This window comes from Phoenix dactylifera, chromosome 8, assembly GCF_051530095.1.
Source record: "Phoenix dactylifera cultivar Ajwa chromosome 8, Ajwa_hap1_PhDact_Kaust_v1.1, whole genome shotgun sequence".
Lineage (NCBI taxonomy): Eukaryota > Viridiplantae > Streptophyta > Magnoliopsida > Arecales > Arecaceae > Phoenix > Phoenix dactylifera.
In genome coordinates this window covers 4,747,795-4,771,307 of record NC_143197.1, presented here as the reverse complement: position 1 = coordinate 4,771,307, position 23,513 = coordinate 4,747,795, and the positions used below count along the sequence as shown (strand labels likewise).

The following is a 23,513-nucleotide window of genomic DNA, read 5'->3' as shown; positions in this document are numbered from 1 at the left end:
ATTTACCCTCAGCTTTATAGCATATTTTATATGTAATATAGTTTTAGGCCCTTCAACCACCCTTATCGTTCATTCATGGTCCTAATGGAGAGAGATGAAAAGCTTTCCTACCCACTGATTGGCAAGTGTTTTTTTATGCTATCAGTTTAAATGTCTATATGTATCATCATGATCGCACTTCTTGTTTTCACAAATACAAATTTTGTATTTTAAAACATAATATACTAAAAATGCAATGCAATATAATGTAATGCTGCATCAAAAATAATGTAATATAATACAATATATTTATAAGTTTATACTTCAAGCCGATAACTAATTGATGATAGTCTTCGAATCTCCCTCAACAATAATATTGGAAGCAATGAAGACCATAGTTGCATAAACAAGACTCTTCCAAATTCTCCTCACCTCCACTAGGGGGACAATGACATCATAAATTTGACATTACTCTATGGCTATGAGGGCAAATCTCTGACTTCGGATCATAAAGCCAACTCCATCTTTTGCGCCACTATCCAGAATGCTTTCATCAATATTGATCTTGAGAAAATTAGAAAATGAGAGCTCTCAGATAAAATATATCATCCTATAAGACACAAAGAGACGTACTGAAAGACTCAATTTCTCGGGTTGTCTCGATCAAGTGAGCAGTTTTGGCTTGGATGTATTGACCAGATGCTGGGGGCTTGAGCTTTCAGAAGAGCAGTAAAGGAACCCAGATCCTTATTTTCAAACATACATGCATTCTTAAATAACCAAAAATGGTAAACGATGTAATAAGAGATAATCACTCCACAAGACTCGATGATTTTGATGCTTCTTCTTAAAGGACTCCAAAAGGGTGATCATGGACTGCTGGGGTGCTCAAGGCAATTTGCCACACTCTGCAGGCGTGTCCTCACAGTGCAATGCAGCGGGCACCATTGGCATGCCCCATACCTGAATATAAATCCTTGGATATGAAGAGGAGGCTTTTGGTTCAGAGTTTTGCCCGTTAGCTTTCGCCTTGGTCTGTTTCTCCTTCTTTTTTCATATGAAATGAAAGGGGTTTCAATGTCTGGACAAATACAAGATGACAATGATGATCTCAGGTTATGTTATAATTATCCAAAAAAACTGCCGCTGAAACATAACGGGTCATGATGGAGTTGGGCCCATGGGCCTAACAGTCCACTGACCCGTTAAAAAATATCAACGGCGCTTGCGGGAGATCATGGCAAGGCTGCCATGGTTGTAATTTTTCTTCGTTTTGGTAACTAGGAATGAGACGTAACGGTAAAGCCACTGTTTTATTATAGATTTTTTAGGTATATACTCTTCCAATTTTTAAATATTAGAATTTGCATGAATACTTTTCTAAAATTGATATTTTTATCTATATCCTTATCAAACACTTGTTTTTGCTTTGTATATATATTCTTCTTTCTTTTTTTTGCGTATCTACCTCTGCCATCTAACGCTGTTAGGAAGTTAGTAGTTTAAAATTGAAATGATAAAAATATTCTAAGTGAGTAAACAAGCAAAAAAAAATGTTTATAAAGGTATACATGCAAATAGTAACTTTTGAGAGTATTCATGTAATTTTATATATTTAGAAGGATATACACCCAAAAAAATCTTCAGATTTTTGCATAAATATCCTTCTAAATATTAAAATTTGTCATGAATACCCTCCAAATTGATATTTACGTGCATGCCTTCATAAAACACTATTTTTGTATGAATACTTTTGATATTGCGATTCAGCTAATGTGATTAGCTAAAATTATATTTATTTAAACTAAAAATTAAATAAAATTATGAAAGTATCTTTTTATTTCTGAAGCAGATGACAGGTTAGCGGGTCTAACTGAAAACTATTATTTCTACCTCCTTTGAAAATTTTTTGCTTCCGTAACTTCCCTCTCCACCATAGATAGCCCTTCATTATATCTTTTTTACATAAAGATGGTCATGTCCTGCTTTTAGCTTTATGAATTATTTAAAGAAAAGTTTTGTAAGAGATGTGCAATATTTATCTTTTAGTGTATGAGATTTGCAATGTTCATCTTTTAGAGTTGAAAAATTTCTTATATATAAATTGGTGGTTGATTTATAATTACTGCAACAAGATGGGCCTTATATACTACATTTTTTCTTCTTTTAAAAAATTAAAGCTCCAAAAAAAATAGCTTAAGGTACACAACGTAAAGGGTAGCTTTCTAGCACATAGCTACGGAGGTTGTTAATAAGTCTGAAGGGTTTAAAGTCTTTCAATAATTTTAATTGAAGATGATTGATGTTGTCTTTCTACTCATGAGTATAGCAGTAGCAGGAAAACTCGATCATTGCAATCTATCGTGTGTTTTTAAGAGATTCTAATCATTTTTTATATTCTAATGCATGCCCTCATATATGCATCTATAACAATAAATATTATAAACTATATTTCAATGAAATAAAATATAGTGATTGTTATAAATGAAGAAGAATAAAGTAGAATAATCTTATGATTAGTGAAATAACTTTTATGACTCTTTTTGTTATCTAATTGTCGAATCGATCTTTTCCTTTAGCAATTTTTTTATGAAAGCATTGAGGAGCAGGCATTAGACAAATCTGAGTGTTCAAACATATTGAAATAGAAAAAAATAAAACTAGAGTTTTTTTGAATGTAAATCCTCTTGAATATATGAAATTTTATGAATACCTTTACAAAGTATTATTTGCATATATACTCTTATAAATGTTTCTTTTTTGTATATCTACCCATTAAGGATATTTTAGTTATTTTTAATTTTAAACCGCTAATTTCTTGATGGCGTTATGCAAAAAAAAAGAAAAATGCAGGATATATACACAAAACAAGTACTTATAAGGGTATATATGTAAATATCAATTTACGAGAATATTCATGTAATTTTTAATATTTAGGAGGATATGTATGTAATTTTTTAATTATTTATTTATGTAAATATTATTTTTTCAAAAGAAAAGCTAAATCTCAATGACAGTTTGAAAAATAAATTTTATTGCGAGGCTATGAATTATGATCGACTCAAATAACAGTGCCGTTTTATTGCAAAACCTTTTCTATAGTAATAGCAAGTATTCTATGCCAAAACATAGTCAAATCCTCTGCTAGATGAGGGAATAGGAAGTGCTATTTTTTTACGGCCATCAATAACCGATATGGAATACGTTGAGACAAAGGCGAGATTGCAGATTGTCATCCATAAACTTGTTAAAAAAAAAAATATGATACTAATCATTTCACACGAATGTAAAAGAATTATTTATACTCAATACTTCCAAAGGCACATGACAATCTTAGAACATAGAACCTCCTCGTACTGGAAGAAACATGGAACCACTGTATACTACCCTGTCTGCCATCCACGAGCACAATATATGCATTATTTTTTAACCTACTTTCCAAGCATTAGAACTCTCTCTTTCGCTCTCTCTCTCTCTCTCTCTCACACACACACACTCCCTCTCTATGGTCACAACAAGAGTAATGAGCGTAAAATGATCTTCTTTGTTGTGCTTCCAGTCTTCATACTCTAATACATCTAACAAGTCTACCAAGGATCAGCCTTCTCTATTGAACAAAAAAGAGAAAATAACTTTTATTGCTATGTTTCAAGCAGAAGCTTTCCACATTAATTGCATTGTCGGATCTCAAAATCTTCAAATTTATACCACACTGAATTTTGATCATCTTATGAAATAACCGGAAAATCAAAGGAACTTCATTCGACGATTTCATAAGATAGATCCAAGTCACTCTAGAATAGTAATCAATGAAGGAGACAAAATACTTATAAGGAAAGGAATCGGAATTGACCGATAGCCAATGCTAACAATAGAAGAGAAATTTAATCTCATGATTTATATGCAGCAGGTTTTCTTGCCTGCTAGTTATTTTTCAATTTCCCTTAACATTATAGCACCAACAAGATGAATATATAAGTTTTCTTACATCCTTGGGCTATCCTATTTCTTGTTAGAAGAAGACTCTTTGAGTAATCAAGAATTTTTATCGTATGTAAAGTTGGGCTCAACTTCTCTTTATAAGATCTTACATCAAAATCTGATTTGTAAAGGAGAATGTTTGTAGATTCTGTCACAGTTTGCAGCCTATCTCTCCATCCATGTTTTGGAACAACTCTTTATGCATAATACACCTTCTTTTTATCCTTGTTTAGTGATGTTAGTGGGCTGGGCCAACTGGGCCAAAGTTGATAGCACATACATTGGGCTAACGGCTGCTAACGAGCTCTCTTGGCCTCCAAACTTCCTGTAGTTGTCAATTAACCTTCTACACTGCCTTAGAGGCCACTCCAAGTGCCTCTAAATCGGCCTATCCTTTGTGGCGAAGTATATAATTTCTTGCTCTGTGCCTATATTTTGTTCATGAGATGTTCTGATTTCCTTTGTGCTTGCATAGTTTAATATCTGAGTCAACCAAATCATGCGCAGGCACCGCAATCTTTTATTAATCTCATGAAAGGTAACTTTCAAATTTCAGTCTTTGATCGGCAGAAGCCATGAATCATGGCTTCAAAGAGGATCCCTTAAGATGATTGCATCGCAACAAAGTCTACCTTCATTGCATGTTGACTACAATGTCCGTTACTTATCGTGTCAAACTCTTCGCAAAATTAATTGTATTCTATATATTGATTTTTTTTTTTTTCTGTCTAGATGAGATTACATCACCTTTAGCAAAGACTTAAGATGATAATTCAGACCCAAATTAGGGATTCTGATGAAGCTCTTGTTAATTTAAAGTGCTGCCGTCCAAAGATTAGATGGACCGATTCTATGTGATATCTTATTGGATTTTTCAGTCAGCAGATGAGGGAATGACATCAAAGCTGATGTCTTTCAGAAGTTGCATTGGCCTTCAGTTCTCCTAGCGGCTCAAGCTTGCCCTACCATTTTAGAACCTCAGTTGATGACATCAAAGTTCTGACTATGGCTTTTCTAAAATCCACGATTTAGCCCTTGGAACATTGATATAATGTATCGAGATGCAAATCCGTTCCAAAAGCGAAAAGAATAAAAAAAGTACTACGACACAAATGGTCCTATCTATATCCAAATTGAGATTGAATTGCTGATGCTTAAAACCTTTTCAGCATTTGGTTTTGTTGGTAAATGAAATAAAATACGTGACCATTTGCATGATGACTCTGTAACAAATCATATTCTAAACATTTTTTGCCTAAAAGTAATGAGTCTAAATGTCTGTTTTTATTGACTTCAATTGTTGGATTACTTAAATAAAACCACCAAGCAACAGGGTTACATGCAGCTCACATTGCATGTAAGTAGCTTAACATGGGCGGATATGTTGGTTTAATAAACCCCAACTTCAAAAATAATAAATTAAAACATAAAAAAACACGATGCATGAATGCAAATATCTGCCATTCTCAGCTTATTGTACAAGGGTTTTGTCTATTGGACATGGGTCCATTTAAGAGAGAGGCGTGCGGCTCTTTTGGCATAGAGATCTACTATTTCTCAAATGGTGATACAAGCAACTAAAGTTCACATATGATTTTTAATACCCTTTGATGCCAAGTTTGCCAAAAAAACATCATGATGTTGTCATTTATGACAAAGCAATATCATCATCATCATATTAAAATATCTTGTGATGCTATGACAATATTGTCACGTACAATAATGGATCTCTTGTAGTTTTTTTTTTGTTGCTAAATTTGACGAAAGGTAAAGAGATTAGTGGTGAAGCTAGTCAAAGAGATGTAACTATCATCAAGATGATATAGAGTCTCAATCAGACCGTGATACTTCCAATATTATTCAAAAAGAAAAAAGAAAAAAAAAAGTGGATAGAGCTTAGTGGTCATACCTCTTTGTTTAGTAACCAAAAGTTAATATTTTTATTTTTGGATTATGTATTTTAAATGATTATAGCGTGATTAGATCTCCATCCCTCCTCTCAAAGAAGACGGTTTTCTCAGGAGGTTGGTAACATCTTCAAGCATGGTAAATATATTTATTAAAACAAGATAAGATAATTAGTCATTACTAATTTGAACATATCCTATCGTAAATATTGATGAATGAGGATTCTTAATACATACTCCTAATTCAACATCTACAAATTTTTAACATATATTCCCCAACTGCTCTATTAAACTAATTTGGTGGGCTAATCTCATTGACCCTGGACTTTAAATCAGAAGATGCACAAATAAATCCACCACTTTCATCTTTAGCCTTTAAAAAGGTATCGTAATCCATGATACATAAAAAATTCTCTGTTTCACTTTCACACTATATAATAACCTACCACTTGAAATCTGTAGGCTTCAACAAACTAGACTTCGGACTCTTTTTTTTGCTGAAAACGGGTGCTTCATACAGTGCGGGTACGAATACACCCAATAAAGTCAAAATACAAGACCTCACGGAGTGCCAATGGCAACTCCGCCTCCCCTGCCCAGAGGGCATACCCCGAGTGGTGGGCCACATGGCCAGCCACCCAATCGGCTGCCCCATTGGCCTCCCTGAATACATGTTTGGCCAAAATGGCCCCTCCCTGACTCATCATCACAATATCGCGAATCAGGGGGTGGTCTATGGTCTCACCCCCCAATCCCCTCTGAATCCATCGGACAACAGTGGCCGAGTCCCCCTCCAAAATAATCGAGCTGGCTCGCAGTACTGCCCTCGCATGTCGAAGGCCTGCCCAGGCGGCGTGCAACTCTGCTCCTGGCACCGATGTATCAAACAACTGACACCCACCTGCGGCCACTACCCTGGAGTGTGGGCCCCGTATGACAAAGCCAGCACCGCCCCGCGTGCCGCCATCCAGAACCGACCCATCGAAGTTGACCTTGAGGAAGCTCAGGGGTGGGGGCTCCCAGGTGAAATACACCAACTGGGAAGCTGCCGAGGCAGTGGGGGAACCCCAGGTGTCCCGAGCTGTCAAAGGTCTATCTGTAGAAAGGGCGGGTCTGATCTCCAAGGCCTGTGCTCTAGCAAGCTCTGCCACAAACCTCGGTGACACCCTGCGCTCACCGAGAGTGCGGGCATTCCTTGCCAGCCAGATCTGAAGCGCTGTGCAAGTAGCTCTAATGCCCTCCTCACGGGTCCGTGAACTGGCTAACCACTGCCGTGTCACCCTGAGAAACTGTAGCCGCTCACTCCGGGCCCCCTGCGGGATCCCAGCCCACTGCCATGTCGTCCGCGCCCATGTACACTGGAAGAGCACATGGTCCGCTGACTCCTCAACGCCGCACATCCCGCACTCAGCAGGGACCCCCCAACCTCGCCTGCTCAGCTCTGCTCTCGTAGGAAGTCGGTTCCAGAACACCTTCCATAGAAAGAGAGCAACCCTCGGATGAAGTCCGGACCTCCAAATCCAGGTACAGTCCGGCCCCGGCTCATGACCTGACTGCATGGCTCGCGTGATGTCTCTCAACCTGACACTGGCCTGGCTCGAGGTGCCCCACACCCTGATGTCCGGCCCCCCACATCCTGGTAATGGAAGGGATCGGATCCTCGCAGCTAGGTGTACCCCGAACAATGGCCTGAGTCTGGCCTCATCCCATACTGCCCCTCCTGGTACAAAGAGATCGCACACCCGTAATCCCTCAACTGCCTCTGTGTCAAACATAGTTGGCCAGCGGCTCAGGGCCAAGGAGTCCACCCATGAGTCGCTAGCCACCTCAATACTCCGGCCGTCACCAATCAGAACCCTGATATGTGCTGATACTGTCGGCAGGTGCCTCCCGATCTCACGCCACATGAAAGATGCTCGGCGACCCCGCTGTGCCATCCCTGAAGCCCCTCGGCCATATCTCGCTGCCATCACCTGACTCCAGAGGCCGTGCGGCTCTAAGATGAACCGAGCCGCATGCCGGGCAATGAAGGCCTCGCGCCTCTCAATAAGGGACTGTACTCCCAGACCGCCCTCACTAGTGGGGCGGCAAACCTGCTCCCAGGCAACCAGGTGCACTCCGTGACCTCCACCGTATGACCCCCACAGGAAGTCCCTAAGAAGGCGCTCGATCCTTAACAGGATCGTCTTGGGAACCACTGTGTTGGCCAGACTTCGGACTCTTTTGATATGGTGAGAAGACTTGAATTATATTTATTGTGCCCTCGGGACTTGAAAAAAACTTCTGGCACCGAATCAAAATTTATTTATTTATGTAGCTGTGACAATTAATAAGGTATACTTCGTTATGGCCTATTCCATGAGAAAGAAAAAAGAAGAATAATTTGTTACGGCCTAGATCTGCTATCTCCTTGTAAAGGGAATAGAAGAGGGGCTGGAAGCCCGCACACACATGGCCCCAGGCCAAGTTCACGTGCTCCAACTCCTTCAGCGCCCGGGAACCCGCATTAAGAGGCTCGAACTTCCCCCCATCGACCCAACCATAGCCCGGTCAACCTGGTGTATGCCCACCGTTCACGGCCCGGCAATTTCCAGTGTCTAAGCTGTGTAATATAAAACTTCTCTCTCCCCCTCTCTTTCAAAAAATTATAATGTACATTATGCACACCTATCGTGATATACCATACCAATCATCTCGTCTCGTTTCTATTGATCTCAATTCAAGACACCACTGCAACGTGCTGTGTGTGGTGTAGGATGTAATTTTTTTTTTCTCTCTCTCTCTCTCTCATATGAGGTAATTATTTGAATGATCCCAGAATCTCTAACCTTATAAACAATGTTGAAGTTACTGCTTTATTTTTTGGATGCCTCAGTAATTTTAAATTTGGATGGTTTGAATCTTAGCTATCTCTGTACTTGATCATTAGGTGTCACATGTAACGTACCTGACACGAAGTCCTGTTCTCTCCTCAATCAGTAATGTTCATTTATAAGCCAGGCCATTCGTATATTTAATGGCAGAAGAGGCGGAACCAAAACTTTTTCCGAGTTTTTCCGAGTTTTTCGGCTAGAATTATTAGAGTGTCAAGAATGGAAACGCACCCACTTTGGTTAGCGAATTTAACACGATTGTCGGTGGAAAGGCATTTGCACAAAATCGGGCCATGGGGTAGCCATCTATTCTAAGCTGGTTTGGAGTGCAAGGCTCTCCATGTTTGCCATTTTGGACGTCACATTTAGATCCAAAGCGGGACGCCAAACAGCGAAACTGGGACATGTTCTCCAAGTTGAGGTCCACATGAAATCATTATAGGCTAAGGTGGTTGTCCTGAACAGATATGATGCCCTGCTTTCCAAGCCTTAAATAAGCTTCAAATCCGTGCTCTTTATTCATGAACCCAGCGTGATGCATGGCCCAACTTAAGTAAAGGTACGTGATTTAAAACCTAGCACTAGGACTCAGTACGATCATATTCTTTTCAGTTTTCTAAGATGGGGGTTACTTATTGTATGAGAAGCAGCGTGACTTCTACAATTTGGACATTCTTAAAAACCAAAAGACCATTTGAACTGTATTGAGGTCAAGATGAGGTCGGGCTCCGGCCTGCGCATCCTGCGCTATGAAAAAATTTTCTACCCTCCGATCTCACCATTGATGAGGTCAAGTGAGGTCGCGCTCCGACCCGCGCGTTCAGCGCTACAGAGGGATCTCTCGCCCTTCGATCTCACCATTAATGAGGTCAAGGAAGGTCGGCCTCTGGTCCGCACGTCCAGCGCTACGGGGAATCTGCCGCCCTCCGACCTCGTCCCCACCGGTCTCAGACAGCGGAGGCGACTGCTTCTCCTCAGAGATATTGTCCGCTTTGAAGGAGGTTTCATAGTTTCTTCCCGACGCACGGTTTTGCCCCATAAAAAACATCTCTGAAGAGAAAGGGGTTGCCCTATATTATTTAAGGAACATGCTTCTCCGCTATCTAGTCGATATGGGATTAAGTCCGAGCTCTTTTATTTCCACAATAAACTGTATTATGAAGTGCAAGCATTTGGGCCAACAATCTTTCCTCAACTTCTCTCCACCTACAGCTTGTGTTTATCACTCCACATCCCAGCGAGTGCGATGCCAACCCTTAAAACACCTTGAAGGCTCCTTCCATAATGATAAGAGCAACAACCAAATCAATCACAGCGACCCCCTTTCTCCATCCCCCCGTCCCATTAATTCCATCCAATACCACCCTCTAAAATTCCACATCCATCCCCCGGCCTGCTGGGCCCACCACCTAGACGGCTCGACACCTTTGATAATCCGGACCCGCCATCCGGTGAACAGGGATTGTATCTTTAATGTAAAAAAAGAATTTATTTTTCTTCGTATGACTCCATCATTGGATCGTACCTATGCATAATATAACCTAATGGCCAATGTTGCAAAATAAGATCAATCATCCTCTCTCTCACATGAAAGACGCAACCCGAACCCCGACTTGATCTTCTTAACCTCAGCCATGCATCATATTGCATGATGTTGATAGGCTTGAATTTAGTTCGTGAGTCAATTACCATCCTAACTAAACCAAGGATAGGCTCCAGCACAGCTCATTAAGAAATCTTTGCCCCCTTTGCTCACGTCATTATCTTATAAGGTTGGAATAAAATTTTAACCCAGGGGTGCGTCTTTTCACCATTCGTAAAGTCAGAAGCCAATCCTTCGATCGTGTGCTGAGTCCATAACTGTATTTCACGGCTAAGGGTCCATGACCTTTCTTTATAGCTTATTAATTCCAGAAACACAAACCAAAAGCCCTGTAACAAATCCAGCTAGCATTCATTTGCCTGATGTGCTAGCTCCCTCCAAGGCTTCAAGTCCACACCTCCTCCTGCTCCTGCTCCCCCTCCTCCTCCTCCTCCTCCTCCTCCTCCTCTCTCTCTCTCTCTCTTTCTGAGACAAAGATGCTCTCCAAAAGCTCAGATATCGCGCAGGAGTCCCTTCAAATAAGGCAGGATGACAAGTTCTACACCAGGCTCCTCTCCAAGGAGAGCTCTCCGGCTAACTCTTCCCTCAGGGTCTACTATGGGGTGGCCACTGGGTCTGTGCCTTTCTTGTGGGAGTCACGACCTGGGACACCAAAGAACACCATCCCCACCACCGCCCTCCCTCCCCTCACCCCTCCACCATCATACTACTCCAGCCCCAAGATCAAGAGCTCCAAGAAGTCCTCCAAGTCCAACCTCATTCATACCATCCTCCCCAGGCTCACTCTGAGCAAGACCCATGCACCGCCTTCGCCGTCTGTCTCGCTGTCATCCTCGTCGGTGTCATCCTCCTCCTCCTTGTTCTCTCCAGTAGGCTCCACAGGGACTCACCAGCGTCGGCGGTCCTCAAGCACGAGGTTTTCCTTCTCCTCCCAGGGCGATGACGAGGAGTCCGACGATGGGTCCCCAACCTCCACTTTGTGCTTCAGGATGCGGCATGGGGGCAAGCTCAGGGGGTGCCACTCAGTCGCCAACATGAAAAAAGCATTGCTGTCCATCGTCGGTCATGGATCCAGCCAAGGTACACCCGCCTAGAGGCCTAAATCAATACTTTGAGGTCTGGTTGGAAGTGTAACATTTGCGGTAGTGTTTCTCATCTACCAAAGAAGAGCAAAAACGAAAATTGAGAATGTAATAGCTAGATATCAAATCTTGTCTATGCTAAGAATAACGTGGCTCAATTTGTATCAGCATAGCTCATGCTCTCCCTTCCTTATTCTTTCTTCTTCTTGATCTTCTTGCTTCTTTTTTCATTTTAATTTTTTTTTTATCATTTATAAGTCGAGATGCTGAAAATAGAGTTTTGTTTGATGGTTGTGCAAAGATGGTTCCTTGTGTGACGTGACATGGGTAGCATGAGAAGAAAGCAGAGATAGTTGTGTCCTACCCCGTTGTCAGCGATAAGCACTGAGTTGTGTTAGTGTAACCAACTATTAATAGAGTTATTATATACCATTCTCGAAGCCCGCTATAGCTAGGCTTTTATATACGTCCTGTACGTACTATTGCAAATAAAAATTCAGTTGCAATTCGATATACAGAGACCTTCTTCGATCTTCTCCTCTTGTTTTAACAAGGTATCAGAGTTGAGCTTGGATCTGTTGGTGGATTGATGTGGGATGTGGTAAGTGTTCTTATTATTATTGTTCAGTTCACATATATTATTATTGGGCTTGTGCATAAGCTGGCTCATATATCAACATCAAGTGAGGAAAGATGGGTTTCAGCTTCCTTCTCAGCAGTTGATTTGATTTGAAGGGCATTGGAATCTCTCTCTCGTGAGGAAGGAGAATAGGGAGCAGGGCTAGAAAAAGAAAGAGAGCTGTCTTGCAGTAATTAAGTTACAATGAATCGAGGACTAACTCACTTAATGAGGCTGACCTCCTCCTGTTTCAATTTTTTAAGTGTAAATTGATGGGTTATTCTGTTCAGTAAAAAGTGACTAAATTTCTATCAAGAAGAAAAGAGGCTCACTTTTTTTTTCTTTTCTTTATCCTGACCAAAAATCCGCAGGATTTCTACTACACAATAAACAAAGTGAAACACTTTCGATGGCATCCTTGCCGAATTTGGCAATATTAAAAGAAGGATAATTTGATAAGAGTATAGGTTTAATTAGAGCGAGAAGGGTATAATTTTCTTTCTTCTAAATGAAGATTGAATTTTTTTCGACTTAACTTATATAATTTTAGTCTAGGCAGAAATTTGGTTAGCATTAGTACATTCAAATTCATGCACTATTTTGTGTGAAGTGATATTTAGCTCTCTAGTAAATGATTTTTCGTATTTTGCGAATCGAAAAAGTTGGATGACTTGTTTGGAGGGGTTGGGTAAAGGGATTCACAATTGTGTAAAATTTGTGCTCTTTCTGTATTGCTAAGTAAGAACTCCGGCGATTTTTTTTTTTTTTTTTTTTTGAGAAAAAGGGAGGCCCTGCCACCCAAATTTATTAATGATAATTATTTACAAGAGCAGAGAAAAGTAAGTTGGGAATGATGTACAATGAGGGTAGTCAGCTTCAGAAGGTGTTTATCTCAGGAGTTGGATTTCTGTAGCAAAATTGAAAGGTGACAGAATTAAAAGGCTTTTTCTGTAGTACAGTATATAGCACGTCCAATAAATTATTTTGTCTTGTTTGTTGGTAATCCTTATCAAATGAAATGGGTATATTGAAGAAGATAACAGAAGGGTGCTAAATAGTCAGATGGTATGTTTTTTGGTGGCGAATCAAAAGACTTGTCAGTGCTTCTTCCTTTGAAAGACGGCAGGAGAGTTTCGTGGGAGCTTTACCTTCGGTTTGTGGTCCATCAGTACATCAACAGTAAATTTTTTATAAAAAAAAATCGAAGGAAGCAACGTCTTCTAGAAAGGAACATATACTCTTGAAAGATGTTAACTGCATCTCTCTAATTAGTGGACTGTTTCATTGTTCATGAAAGCTTGATACAATCTAAGTGCAAGTAAGACCTTCAGAAATTAACCGTAAACACACTCAAATTCACTCAGTTGAAGTGGAACTTTCCACCATCTTCTTTTCCTCTCAACTAGAAGAAAGAATCAACCAGGAAATGTCACTTCATTTTAGTGAACTTTCTTATTAGCACTGCCTAAAATCTCACACATTGCATGGACACTATCTTTCTCTCCCAGAAAAGTCATCAAGAAATCTCTTATAGACCTCTAAGCTGTCTTGGGTTCAAGTCATAAATTAACTTGAAATCATTCATGCAGCAGTTCTTTTAAGCTTCACCCAGGGATCCTGTGGATATTAAATAGGCAAAAAAGAATCATCAAATTCGACAAGCTTGGGGTTAAGGTTCATTGATTGGGGCAGCCTGGATCAGAGGGCCAACCCACCGACTTCTTTGGCAGACATGGAGCTACTGAAGGGAGTTGGTAGGAAGGCTACCCCACCATTTAATTCACCACCATATATCTTAAAGACCAGATGGCTAGCAAAAAGGGTTAAAAAAAAAGACGACCTGACCAATTAGTTAGAGAGGACCTGTAGCCACTGCAATCAGACAAACTTAATTAATATTTAGGACAAATATAAAGATACAAGATAGATATTAGAAAGAGAAATGCAAATGATTCAATCTTCTTCCTAATTGATGATGCTAGCAAGCCCACATGGAAGGCCAACATCAGCCACAATATGTATACTGTTTTGAAATCCAACCAAGAGAAATAATCTCAGTTCTGCAGCAGATAGGGTGTCATGTGTCATCTGAAGGGAAGTGATCAGAACAACAAGGATACTTTTTTTTTTAAAAAAAAGCCCTGTAGTATTGTAGTTGGCCGTTGGGTAGACTATACATGTTGGTGTAGCTCTATCATCAATTGGTATATTAAATGTAGGCCCACAGGTTAACTAGGGGTGTAAGTGGTGTATTGATCGATGTAGGTCCAAGAGAGGGAGTATTTTTATCCTTCCATTGATGGTGATTTTGGATCCCATCAAGTATAAGTTTTGGACAGTATCATCTGAAGGACACAAGTTCGATTTAGTATGATTTCAGGGCAGATATCTGGTGGAAGGCATAATCTCTCCTTTTTGAAAATTTCTCTCTTCTATTTAGTTAATTTTCAAGATTCCCCATCTAATGATCTAAATCATAAAAATGATACTGTGACACGGTTTATTCTCCAGCTAGGACCACAGGATCGCGGTCACGAGCAAATGTTTTAAGGTTGAAAAGCCAATTAAAATAATTAAAATCTTTGCCACAGGTATCAGATCGGAGATAAAGGTTGAAATCTAGGATCAACTCAGCTTAGATAATGGTGTAGAAAGCAGACTCAGCAGGAACAACATGTATGAGAATACATAAGCACCCAGGAGAAAAAAAAAAAAAAACAGACTCACAAATATGGGGATGATTCTATGTTTACATATAGAAGCAATCATAATCCAAACTATACAAAGTAGAAATGATTTGATATGATATTCTCAAAACTGAAAGGTATCTCACTGTGACATTCGAACAGCACAAGGATCTAGAGCACAATGCCAGGTAGCTTTTCCAAGGGCTTACTCAAGGTGAAATTTTAAGATTATAGTTAAATTCCAACAGTATTCTTGTGTAGAAATTCTTGCAATGGACGGTATAATACACTCACCTATGTACTTACCTTGCTATGCCTCCTTTTAGGTATGATTTATTAAATAATCATCTCCTGCTTCAATTGTCACATTCTATAAGGAAGGCAGCTCACAAATGTGTATCACATGTACCTATAATTTCCCACTTAATCATGCAACTACTATCCCTGAAATAAAACAATAAACATAAAAGTGTCACTGAAATACTTGCACCACCCTATGTCATCTCATACTTCAACATAGACATGTGATCTACATTCAGTATTTGATAATAAGCCCAAATAAACCACACTTACCAAAGGGTACACATTCCCAAGACACCAAATTGCCTTGATCCTTTTTATCTTTATGGCTGCAGATGTGGACAACTTTCGACACCTGGAAAGAGATATCCCCTATTTTTGATACTAGAATTGTCCGCCGACCAAGATAAGCTTTAGCATGGAGGATTTGTTTGGGAGCACCCTCCTTGCTTTTAGCTTTACACATAGCATTGGTTACAGTGAAGTGTAACAAGTTGAAAAAGTTTGAAATAATTAAATTTAGTCACAATAATGACATAACTTCCACACAAAAAATGAGTAAATTTAAGTAAAATGAGAGAAAATTTATTGTATGAAACAATATTTGTAAGAAATGCCTTTTTTGATTTTTCTGCCCCATATGCTGACTCATCCTTCGCTTCTAGGTTGCTACGTCATTTTCATGATCTAATATTTACCCAAACAAACTCCTAAGCTGACCAACAAGGTTGAAATCTTGAGCATGTTTCTATGATACATTCATGAGGCTTTCCAGTTTCTAAGATTCCTGGAGCATACATTTCCATTTTTCTTTCACTTTCTTCTTCTTCTTCTTCTTTGTTTAAGTGGGCTACAGAGTGGGTGACCAGAAGAAAAATACGCCAATTGGGTAATCTTCCCCACTTTTGACTCTAAGAAGCTCCCCCTGGGTAATCATGGTTTGTTTCTTTGTTGAAGGACCACCACAATGTCCTATTCGTTTCGCTCTGATCTTTGTTTTTGGGGGGGTGCTCCATCTTTGCTGTCGGTGGTTACATCCTATGTTTCTTCTCTATTTCTATCTCATTGTTCAACTCAGTTTATGTCACAAATACTGCATCTAATATTTGATGTCCCTATGCCATTAGGCATTAGCTTTGAGGAGCTGGCTTAAGTCTAGTCTTGTCCGTTGGCATCAACATTCCAACCTTGGAAGTTAATACTTGACGATATCTCGGACATTCACCTCTCCACTTGGCAATGACGTCCTGAGGGAACTTCACCGTGATAATTGCATTACATCTAATGCCTATTCCCTTTATTTTTTTTCATATCATCTAAATGTTTGAGATTCCAATAATCATATCAGTTATTCCTGATATGCTATAAATTTATTAATCAGATTTTCTTCTTGGGAGCAAATTGAGTGTTGTTTCTTGGTGAAACTAGCAACCATCTAGTTCTTTGATTGAAATTACCGCACACAAAAATGGAATATGGATAGTTTTGCCTATGGAATAGTCATTCCACAATTTATCCTGCATTTATTTGGCTACAGTTTCTGGAATAACTCTATGTTGAGAGTGTTTTTGTCATAAAAGAAGTCATAAATGAGGGCTTTATACTAGGAATAACTTATGACAACATGGAATAGTTATGCTCAGCACAAACAACTACAACCGGGATAACTATTTTTTGCTTATGCCTGCCTTCTAAAAGCTGTTTGGCAGGCAGAAAGGCGTAGAACTTGAACCAAACATGGCCGTAGGGTTTTGCTGCAGACAACCTGGATATAGCTCAAGCCTATCCAGGAAATGTAGAATTTGGTCATTTAATCATGTTATTTATTTTCATCTCCCAGGGAACCCACTCTTTGAGTTTTTTCCTAGAATAAAATGAATACTTCCACGACTTCTACCTCTTTTATAGTTACCTAGGGAAAGCAGAATTTTGTCCACCAGAATTATTCTCCTTTACAAGAGTCGGTAAAGAGTGATCATTTCTTTCTTTCTTTGCTTTCAAAGTATATCCTCTAAAAAAGTGAATCAACTAATAAATTTCACAAATTTACCAGATAACTTGTCCAACAGAATGAAAGCAGAAAAGACGTAATTTTAACCATGACAAAAATATGTAGAAAATCTGGGAATTTTGAGTTTTCAGAAGATATATATGCATTTCACTTTGAGCGATGATATAAAGTCTGTACATAAATAAGCAAAAGCAGCAAAGACTTGAAAGAAACAATTTTGTAAACTTATCAACCAAAAGGAACAACTTGGATTAATCACATTTAGCACATATACCCATGAACGTCCATTAACATTCTAGAATTGTAAACATGCTGAGATTATATTAACACTGATAAGCTAGTGACTGGCATAAATCAAGCGCTGCCAGACTTCATGCACAGCTTTACAAGGAAGCATGAGATGATCTAGCTTAGCAGCATGTCTGAACCTTGCTAAGGTACCAAGCAAAAGCTGTCATCTGCTAATTAATAAACAAACATACTATAATTCTTAAACAATTTCAATAATCCAGTATATTTACAAAAAATTAGTTCACCAGCTGGAACTCCCCCGACATGATAAATTGATAATGACCTAATTTGTTTTAAAATATCTATATAACTGATTATCCTAAAGCTGGCCCCAAATAGTTTGGAAAATGCTTGATGATTATGGTGTGTGCAATTGATTGTCCAAGAATCAATTAGAATTCCAGAAGATATTAAAAAAAAAATCAACTCAGCAAGTACATGCTCAGATCACTGAACACTGCCCATGCTCTTCCACATCCATACAAAACTGGGTGAGGAACTGGGGAGCTTCTCGTAGCAGCATACTCAAGGCCAAGGAGCCCTATAAGCATGTCACAGCAACACCCATGTGCTCAAATGCCTATGCCACCTTGGTGTGGACAATCAAATTACCAGCTCGGGTGACTCTGTTTTGGTAGAAGGTGACCTGGTCTCGCTTGCATACTGTCTCACTCTTATCATTCGAGGCATGAACATCTGTGATCTTTCTGAGGAGCAGGATGCTGGTGGGGTTTGACTTCGATAATAAAGAAGCCTTCAGCTCCCTTCACGGAACAGATCCAGCTCCGCTTTCAAATGTCATGCTGCCAATAAGGATCTGTGTTATTGGGTACATCCTTTGGCTAGCATGCAATGAGCATATCTTCAATGGATCACACCGCTTCCCTCCACTCCAATAGGCTGAGTTTCAATGCAGCAAGCCCTCCTTGATCTCCATGGAGTATGAGAATACCAAGGCAATCTGCAGCTCTCTATTACCTCCTTATTGAACAGGGTATGTCTTGGGAGTCCCCACCCCCTGGCACTCTCAAGGTCAATTTCAACAGGTCCATCAAGGAGGGAGGTAGACCCCCTGTGGTGCTGGATACATTATCCACGATCACATGGGAGCCACTGTAGCAGCCGGTGGCATCTTCCAACAGAACAGAAATGTAGCCATAATGGAACTGTGTGTTGCATGGGAAGGTGTCTACTGCACAGTCAATTCACATATGGCTTGAGGGCCAGTCTACCTCTACTATTCAATGGAGCAACCACTTGCCATCTCCAACATCTACAAATCATCCCTTGTTGCTGGATATTTTGCTCATCACTCAGGACCTCGAATCATTCCACATCTCACACACCTACCGCATGGGCAATCGAACGGCTGATTGGACTGCTAACTATGTAGCTGATCATGGTAACTTTTCTTTCTCTTGTACAAAGCTTCCTCTAGCTCTTTGGAAACTAGCTCTAACTGATGCTCTGGGATGTATTTTCACAAGGACCATGTAAGTTTTCCTGGAAAGAAAAAAGGTGAGGAAAATAATCCAGGTTGATGGCTGCTTGAGGAAAAGGGCAAAACTACGATGATCATAACCAAATTAACTTAATCCTATCAATCAGGATTGAACTTCTACATCCTTATTCAACATTGCAGAGAGGATCCAGAATTAGTGCAAGTAATGGTCTAAACAAAATAGCATAGCACCAAAAGAATTGTATCCTTAATTGCTATCTACAAGACCAGCTTCCCTTCTGATGATAATCGTCTACGTTTGACTGCAGGCTCAGAACAAACATTCTCAATGTCAAAGTATGACAAGATTTATATTGATTAATTTACATGGATTTCAGATTAGGGAAACCATAAAAGCGTAGTTGTCCATCACTAGACCTGGCTGATACGTGAAACCTGATCTCGCCCTGAGTTTCATAAAGATGGTGTAATTTTTGAAATTAAGTATGCCTTACAAATATCATATATATCAAAACAAATTCAAAGGAAACTTCTAGTTAGCATTACTTGAAACATACCCTAGTAATCCAAATGGGAATGCAACTGGATAAATGCAGGATCATGGATGCAAGAATGTGCACATTAATATTTATATGAACGTTCACCGGATACACAACTTTCTACAAGTTCAGTTTTGACTAAACTAAGGAATAGTTTTAATAACTGATGTTAAGCTATAGCCGGTTTGCTTCATGCTAAATACAAATTCCTTCAAGTCAAAACTCCAGCATTTAGCCAAATGCGTGTGATGATGAGCCACCCTTGCCACTCGTGTACGACTTTATCACATCTAGATCTCCCATCTAAGTGAAATAGTTCAAAGAATAAAGACATATAATGTCACTTGGATCCTCTATCATATGTGATAACTACATGTACCAGAATGAATCAGTATCAGAGACAACTAATATTTATGAAGGAAAACATGAATAAATTCAAAAAATATTAATTGAACTTGATATCAATATTGCTGGCATGTGGTGACCCAAATGGGATCACCAAGGTGATCTTGAATCATTAAAGATCCTTATCCTAGAGTAATTTGACCCCCGCTAATATAAGATCACCGCATTTGGTATGCTACGTTCCAGTGATTAAATATTTTCAGATATCCATGAGTAACCTATTTAGTATTTTATAGAAATTCAAGATCACTGACCATATCATACCAAAACTATCCCTAATATATTCCATAAAAAATATATTTATTAATCATATAAACTAAATTATAATAAAATATTAATATATTTAATATATTTTATAGATATATATTATTAATCCTATAAAGATATATTAATTGTTATAATAGAATTAATATTTTATTTATACTTAAATATATTATTTTAATACTAATATTTATTTTGATTAGGAATATAAGACAAATAGAAGTCATATATTAAATAATTTTACTATATAAATATAAAGTGCAACAATATATTTCAACTATAATTTAAGATTATCATCAAATAATAATATGACAATAATATAATTAATAACATATTATAATATAATATATATCATAAATATAATATATAATATCAATATAACATAATATATTGATATTATATATTAATGGTATATTGATATACAAATTTTTCTTGCTAGATTGAGGCCCATTTTTGTCTTCAAATTTCAGCTCAAGATCACTGCTATGAGGTAATCTTGGATACCTGAGCATCCCATTAGTGGGTTGGGTAGTAATTTGAGGAGTGAGGATGATTTAGGATCACTGTCACGTAGGATCATCGTGGTGCAACCAAACGTGGTAATCTCATCATCTCCAACCACATCACCCTTAACATTAGGATGGTCACCCCATACCAAATGCCTCCTAAATCCCTAGCTATAAGATACAAATGCATCACTATTTGCCACTTTCTTCAGATGAAACAAGCATGCATGCATGCATGCATAAAGACATAATTATGCGTACAAATGGTTTGAAAACATGAGTAGAATAACACTCCAAATAGAGTTAGCACTTGATATCTCTTTTTCATGCTTGGTCAAGGCAGAATAACTGAAACTTAGTGCTATTAGTAGCATTTTGAATCTGGATTAAAAGGAGATTAACTTACCTCATTTCTTACTTTTTTGGCAAACAATCAGAATGAAAGGAAGGGAGAAAACCTCTAAATATCCAACAAACTTACAAAGAACATGCTTAGTCAAAGCAGAAGAACTGAAAGTTAGCACTATTAGTAGCATCTTGAAACTTGATGACTCTTTTCCTACTTTTTTTGGGCAAACAATCACAATGAAAGGAACAGAGGAGAAGAAGAAGAAGAAAGGAAGGGAGAATGCCTCTAAATATCCAACAAGCTTAAAAAGAGCATGCTTGGTCAAGGAAGGACACCTGAAATTTAGCACTGTTAGTAGCATCTTGAATCTTGATTAAATCGAGATTAGCTGTCTCTTTTCCTACTTTTTGGCAAAAAATCACAATCAAATTGGGGGGAGGAGGGGGGAGGGGAGGGGGGGGGGGGGGGGGGGGGGAGGGGTGGAAGGGGTTAGATCAGGTATTAGACGGAAGTATTGCAGTAAGACCAACATAATGGAAAAGTACCTCATTTTAACTAATGCTGTCCTAGGGAAAAAATTTGGCAATGGACAAGATGATTTATCAGTTTTGACCATCTTGGTTGAGACAGATAATGCACTATGGGGAATAAGGTCATGCCTAATGATGTCCATGACCTCGAACAACAAAACCAATGGAATCCAGATTCTAGACAATAAGCAATCAGTTATGATGAAGAAATATGATCAGTACATGATTTAACAAGGTGACTGTTTATGAGGCAACCATAGTTATGCACTTATCTGGGGAGAGGCTTTGAGACAATTACAATGAAGTTGCTGTTATTGTTGTTTTCCTTCTTGTTCATTCTCTTCTTCTTCTACCTTTTTAAGTGATAGCATAAAAATGATTATACATGTGTTCCAATGCTCATAAGGACCTTATCCTTACAATATGTCTGATATTTGGAAGGGAAGATCAATGTCTAAGGTAGAACTAAATGATGGGGTCTCTAACATAGAAGAACTAAGAGGAATGTATTGAAATTTTTCTGAAAACCATGTCCATTTTTAATCCTGAAGGTAAAATTTTATAAGACTGTAACTAGAATATGATCAAGAGAGTGTTGGCAGGGGGAGCGTGGATTTAATGCAGTTCTTTTGAGACAAGCCCAAGCTCGTTAGAGACCTTATTAATATGATAAAGCAATAGATTACCATGAATTCATTCTATTACCTCACCAACCTTCCTCTCAAAAAGGTAAAGACCAAACCAAATCAGAGAATACATTAGAAACAAACACTTGATACACTAAAACAACCTACTTTATCATATAAAACTGAACTCACCACTGCTGTCGTTTTTGCTCCAATATCAAAAATTTTCGATAAGTTAAAGACAAAACCAGAAAAACCCAACATAGAGTAACAAGAGCCAAAAAGAGGCTCCTAGAACACTACCAGCTTAATAAAATCTCATGACTACTTCACCAACTAGCCACACACCATTGGAAAGAACAAATTGGCGGAAAAAACGGAAGGGGGAGAGAGAGAGAGAGGCCAACCTATGGCAAAATAGCAGATAATTATGGCACAATTCACCCTTCTAACCATCTCAGAGAACATGGACATGTAGCTGCCACTACCCCTTTCTCCCTAGATCCCAGAAGAAGAAGTAAAAGAAGGAGAAGAAGAAGAGGAAGGAGTAGAAGAAGAAGAAGCGACCACCAAAGACTAGAATCGAGGGAAAAATCGAAAAGAAAGAACATAATCTTCCCCATTCACTCAAAGTTCCAGGAAAAAACGCAGCATACACAGATATGCACCCAAAAACTAAAATTTAAATTCCTTCAAGCTTAAAACGAGAATAAGTGATTACGTTACTATGTTTTCAAGTAAAAAATATTGCATGGCCACAGAAACCTTGGAATAAGAACAAAAAAACAAGTTTTTTCCCAAAATCCCAATTCCAATCATCAGTTGCGGGCAGAGGAGCATGGAACAAACAATAGAAAAGTAAAGATCCAGATCATAGCAACAGATATGGTAAAGATAAAGAACCGAATCTTTGCATGATTGACTGCTTCACAGCTCCCGAATAGATCAGATTCTTTGCATGACTGACGTACCAGGTGCAGAGTTCGTGGCACCAGAGCCGATAGGCCGCCGGCGGGGAGGCGCCCGCCTCTGCTTCCAATCTGCCGCCACGACTACCACAGCCGGCTTCGTCACCGATCATCAGTTGCGAACCATTCGGATCCACGAAGGAGGCCCCCATTTCCTCCTTCCGCGCTATTCTACGGGGAACGGCAATTAGGGTTTAAGAGCTCGGCGACGGACCACGGGATCGAGTCCATGGAGTGGCGTGAAGGGCTGAAATAATAAATAAATAGTTCAGGAATTTGGATGTCAGGGGGTTATTATGAAAAATCCCTTGTTGGTATGTTCGCAGAAACCCCGCAACATGTTCAAGATTAACATTCCAAATATTACTTATAACTACCTGAATAAGTTGTAATTACCAGAAAATGTTTTATATTAAGTTTCCAGTAAATCCGGCACACACAGCCGGAACTAGTTCCAATGATAACATTACCGTTGCAACTTTCTTGTAAACCCCCGTAGTAAGTAATTATTATAGATTAACACCTAATAAAAGT

General features: G+C 39.0%; 1 protein-coding gene and 1 long non-coding RNA gene across 3 annotated transcripts; one reads left to right on the top strand and one right to left on the bottom strand.

Moving 5' to 3' along the window:
- Positions 1-10,634: 10,634 nt before the first annotated feature.
- On the top strand, positions 10,635-11,938 carry LOC103702108 (uncharacterized). The gene has a single exon (XM_026802624.4). It carries the CDS (start codon positions 10,820-10,822, stop codon positions 11,435-11,437), a length of 618 nt encoding a protein of 205 aa, XP_026658425.1. The 5' UTR covers positions 10,635-10,819; the 3' UTR covers positions 11,438-11,938.
- Positions 11,939-12,775: 837 nt separating this feature from the next.
- On the bottom strand, positions 12,776-23,306 carry LOC103702107 (uncharacterized). 2 transcript variants are annotated; one of them, XR_603256.5, is made up of 3 exons: positions 22,983-23,284; positions 15,305-18,836; positions 12,776-15,175 (listed from the first exon to the last, which is right to left on the bottom strand). It is a non-coding gene; the product is annotated as an uncharacterized LOC103702107 (long non-coding RNA). The 2 variants fall into 2 exon arrangements; XR_015967818.2 differs by lacking the exon at positions 12,776-15,175 and having other exon boundaries at positions 17,476-18,836; positions 22,983-23,306.
- Positions 23,307-23,513: the final 207 nt, after the last annotated feature.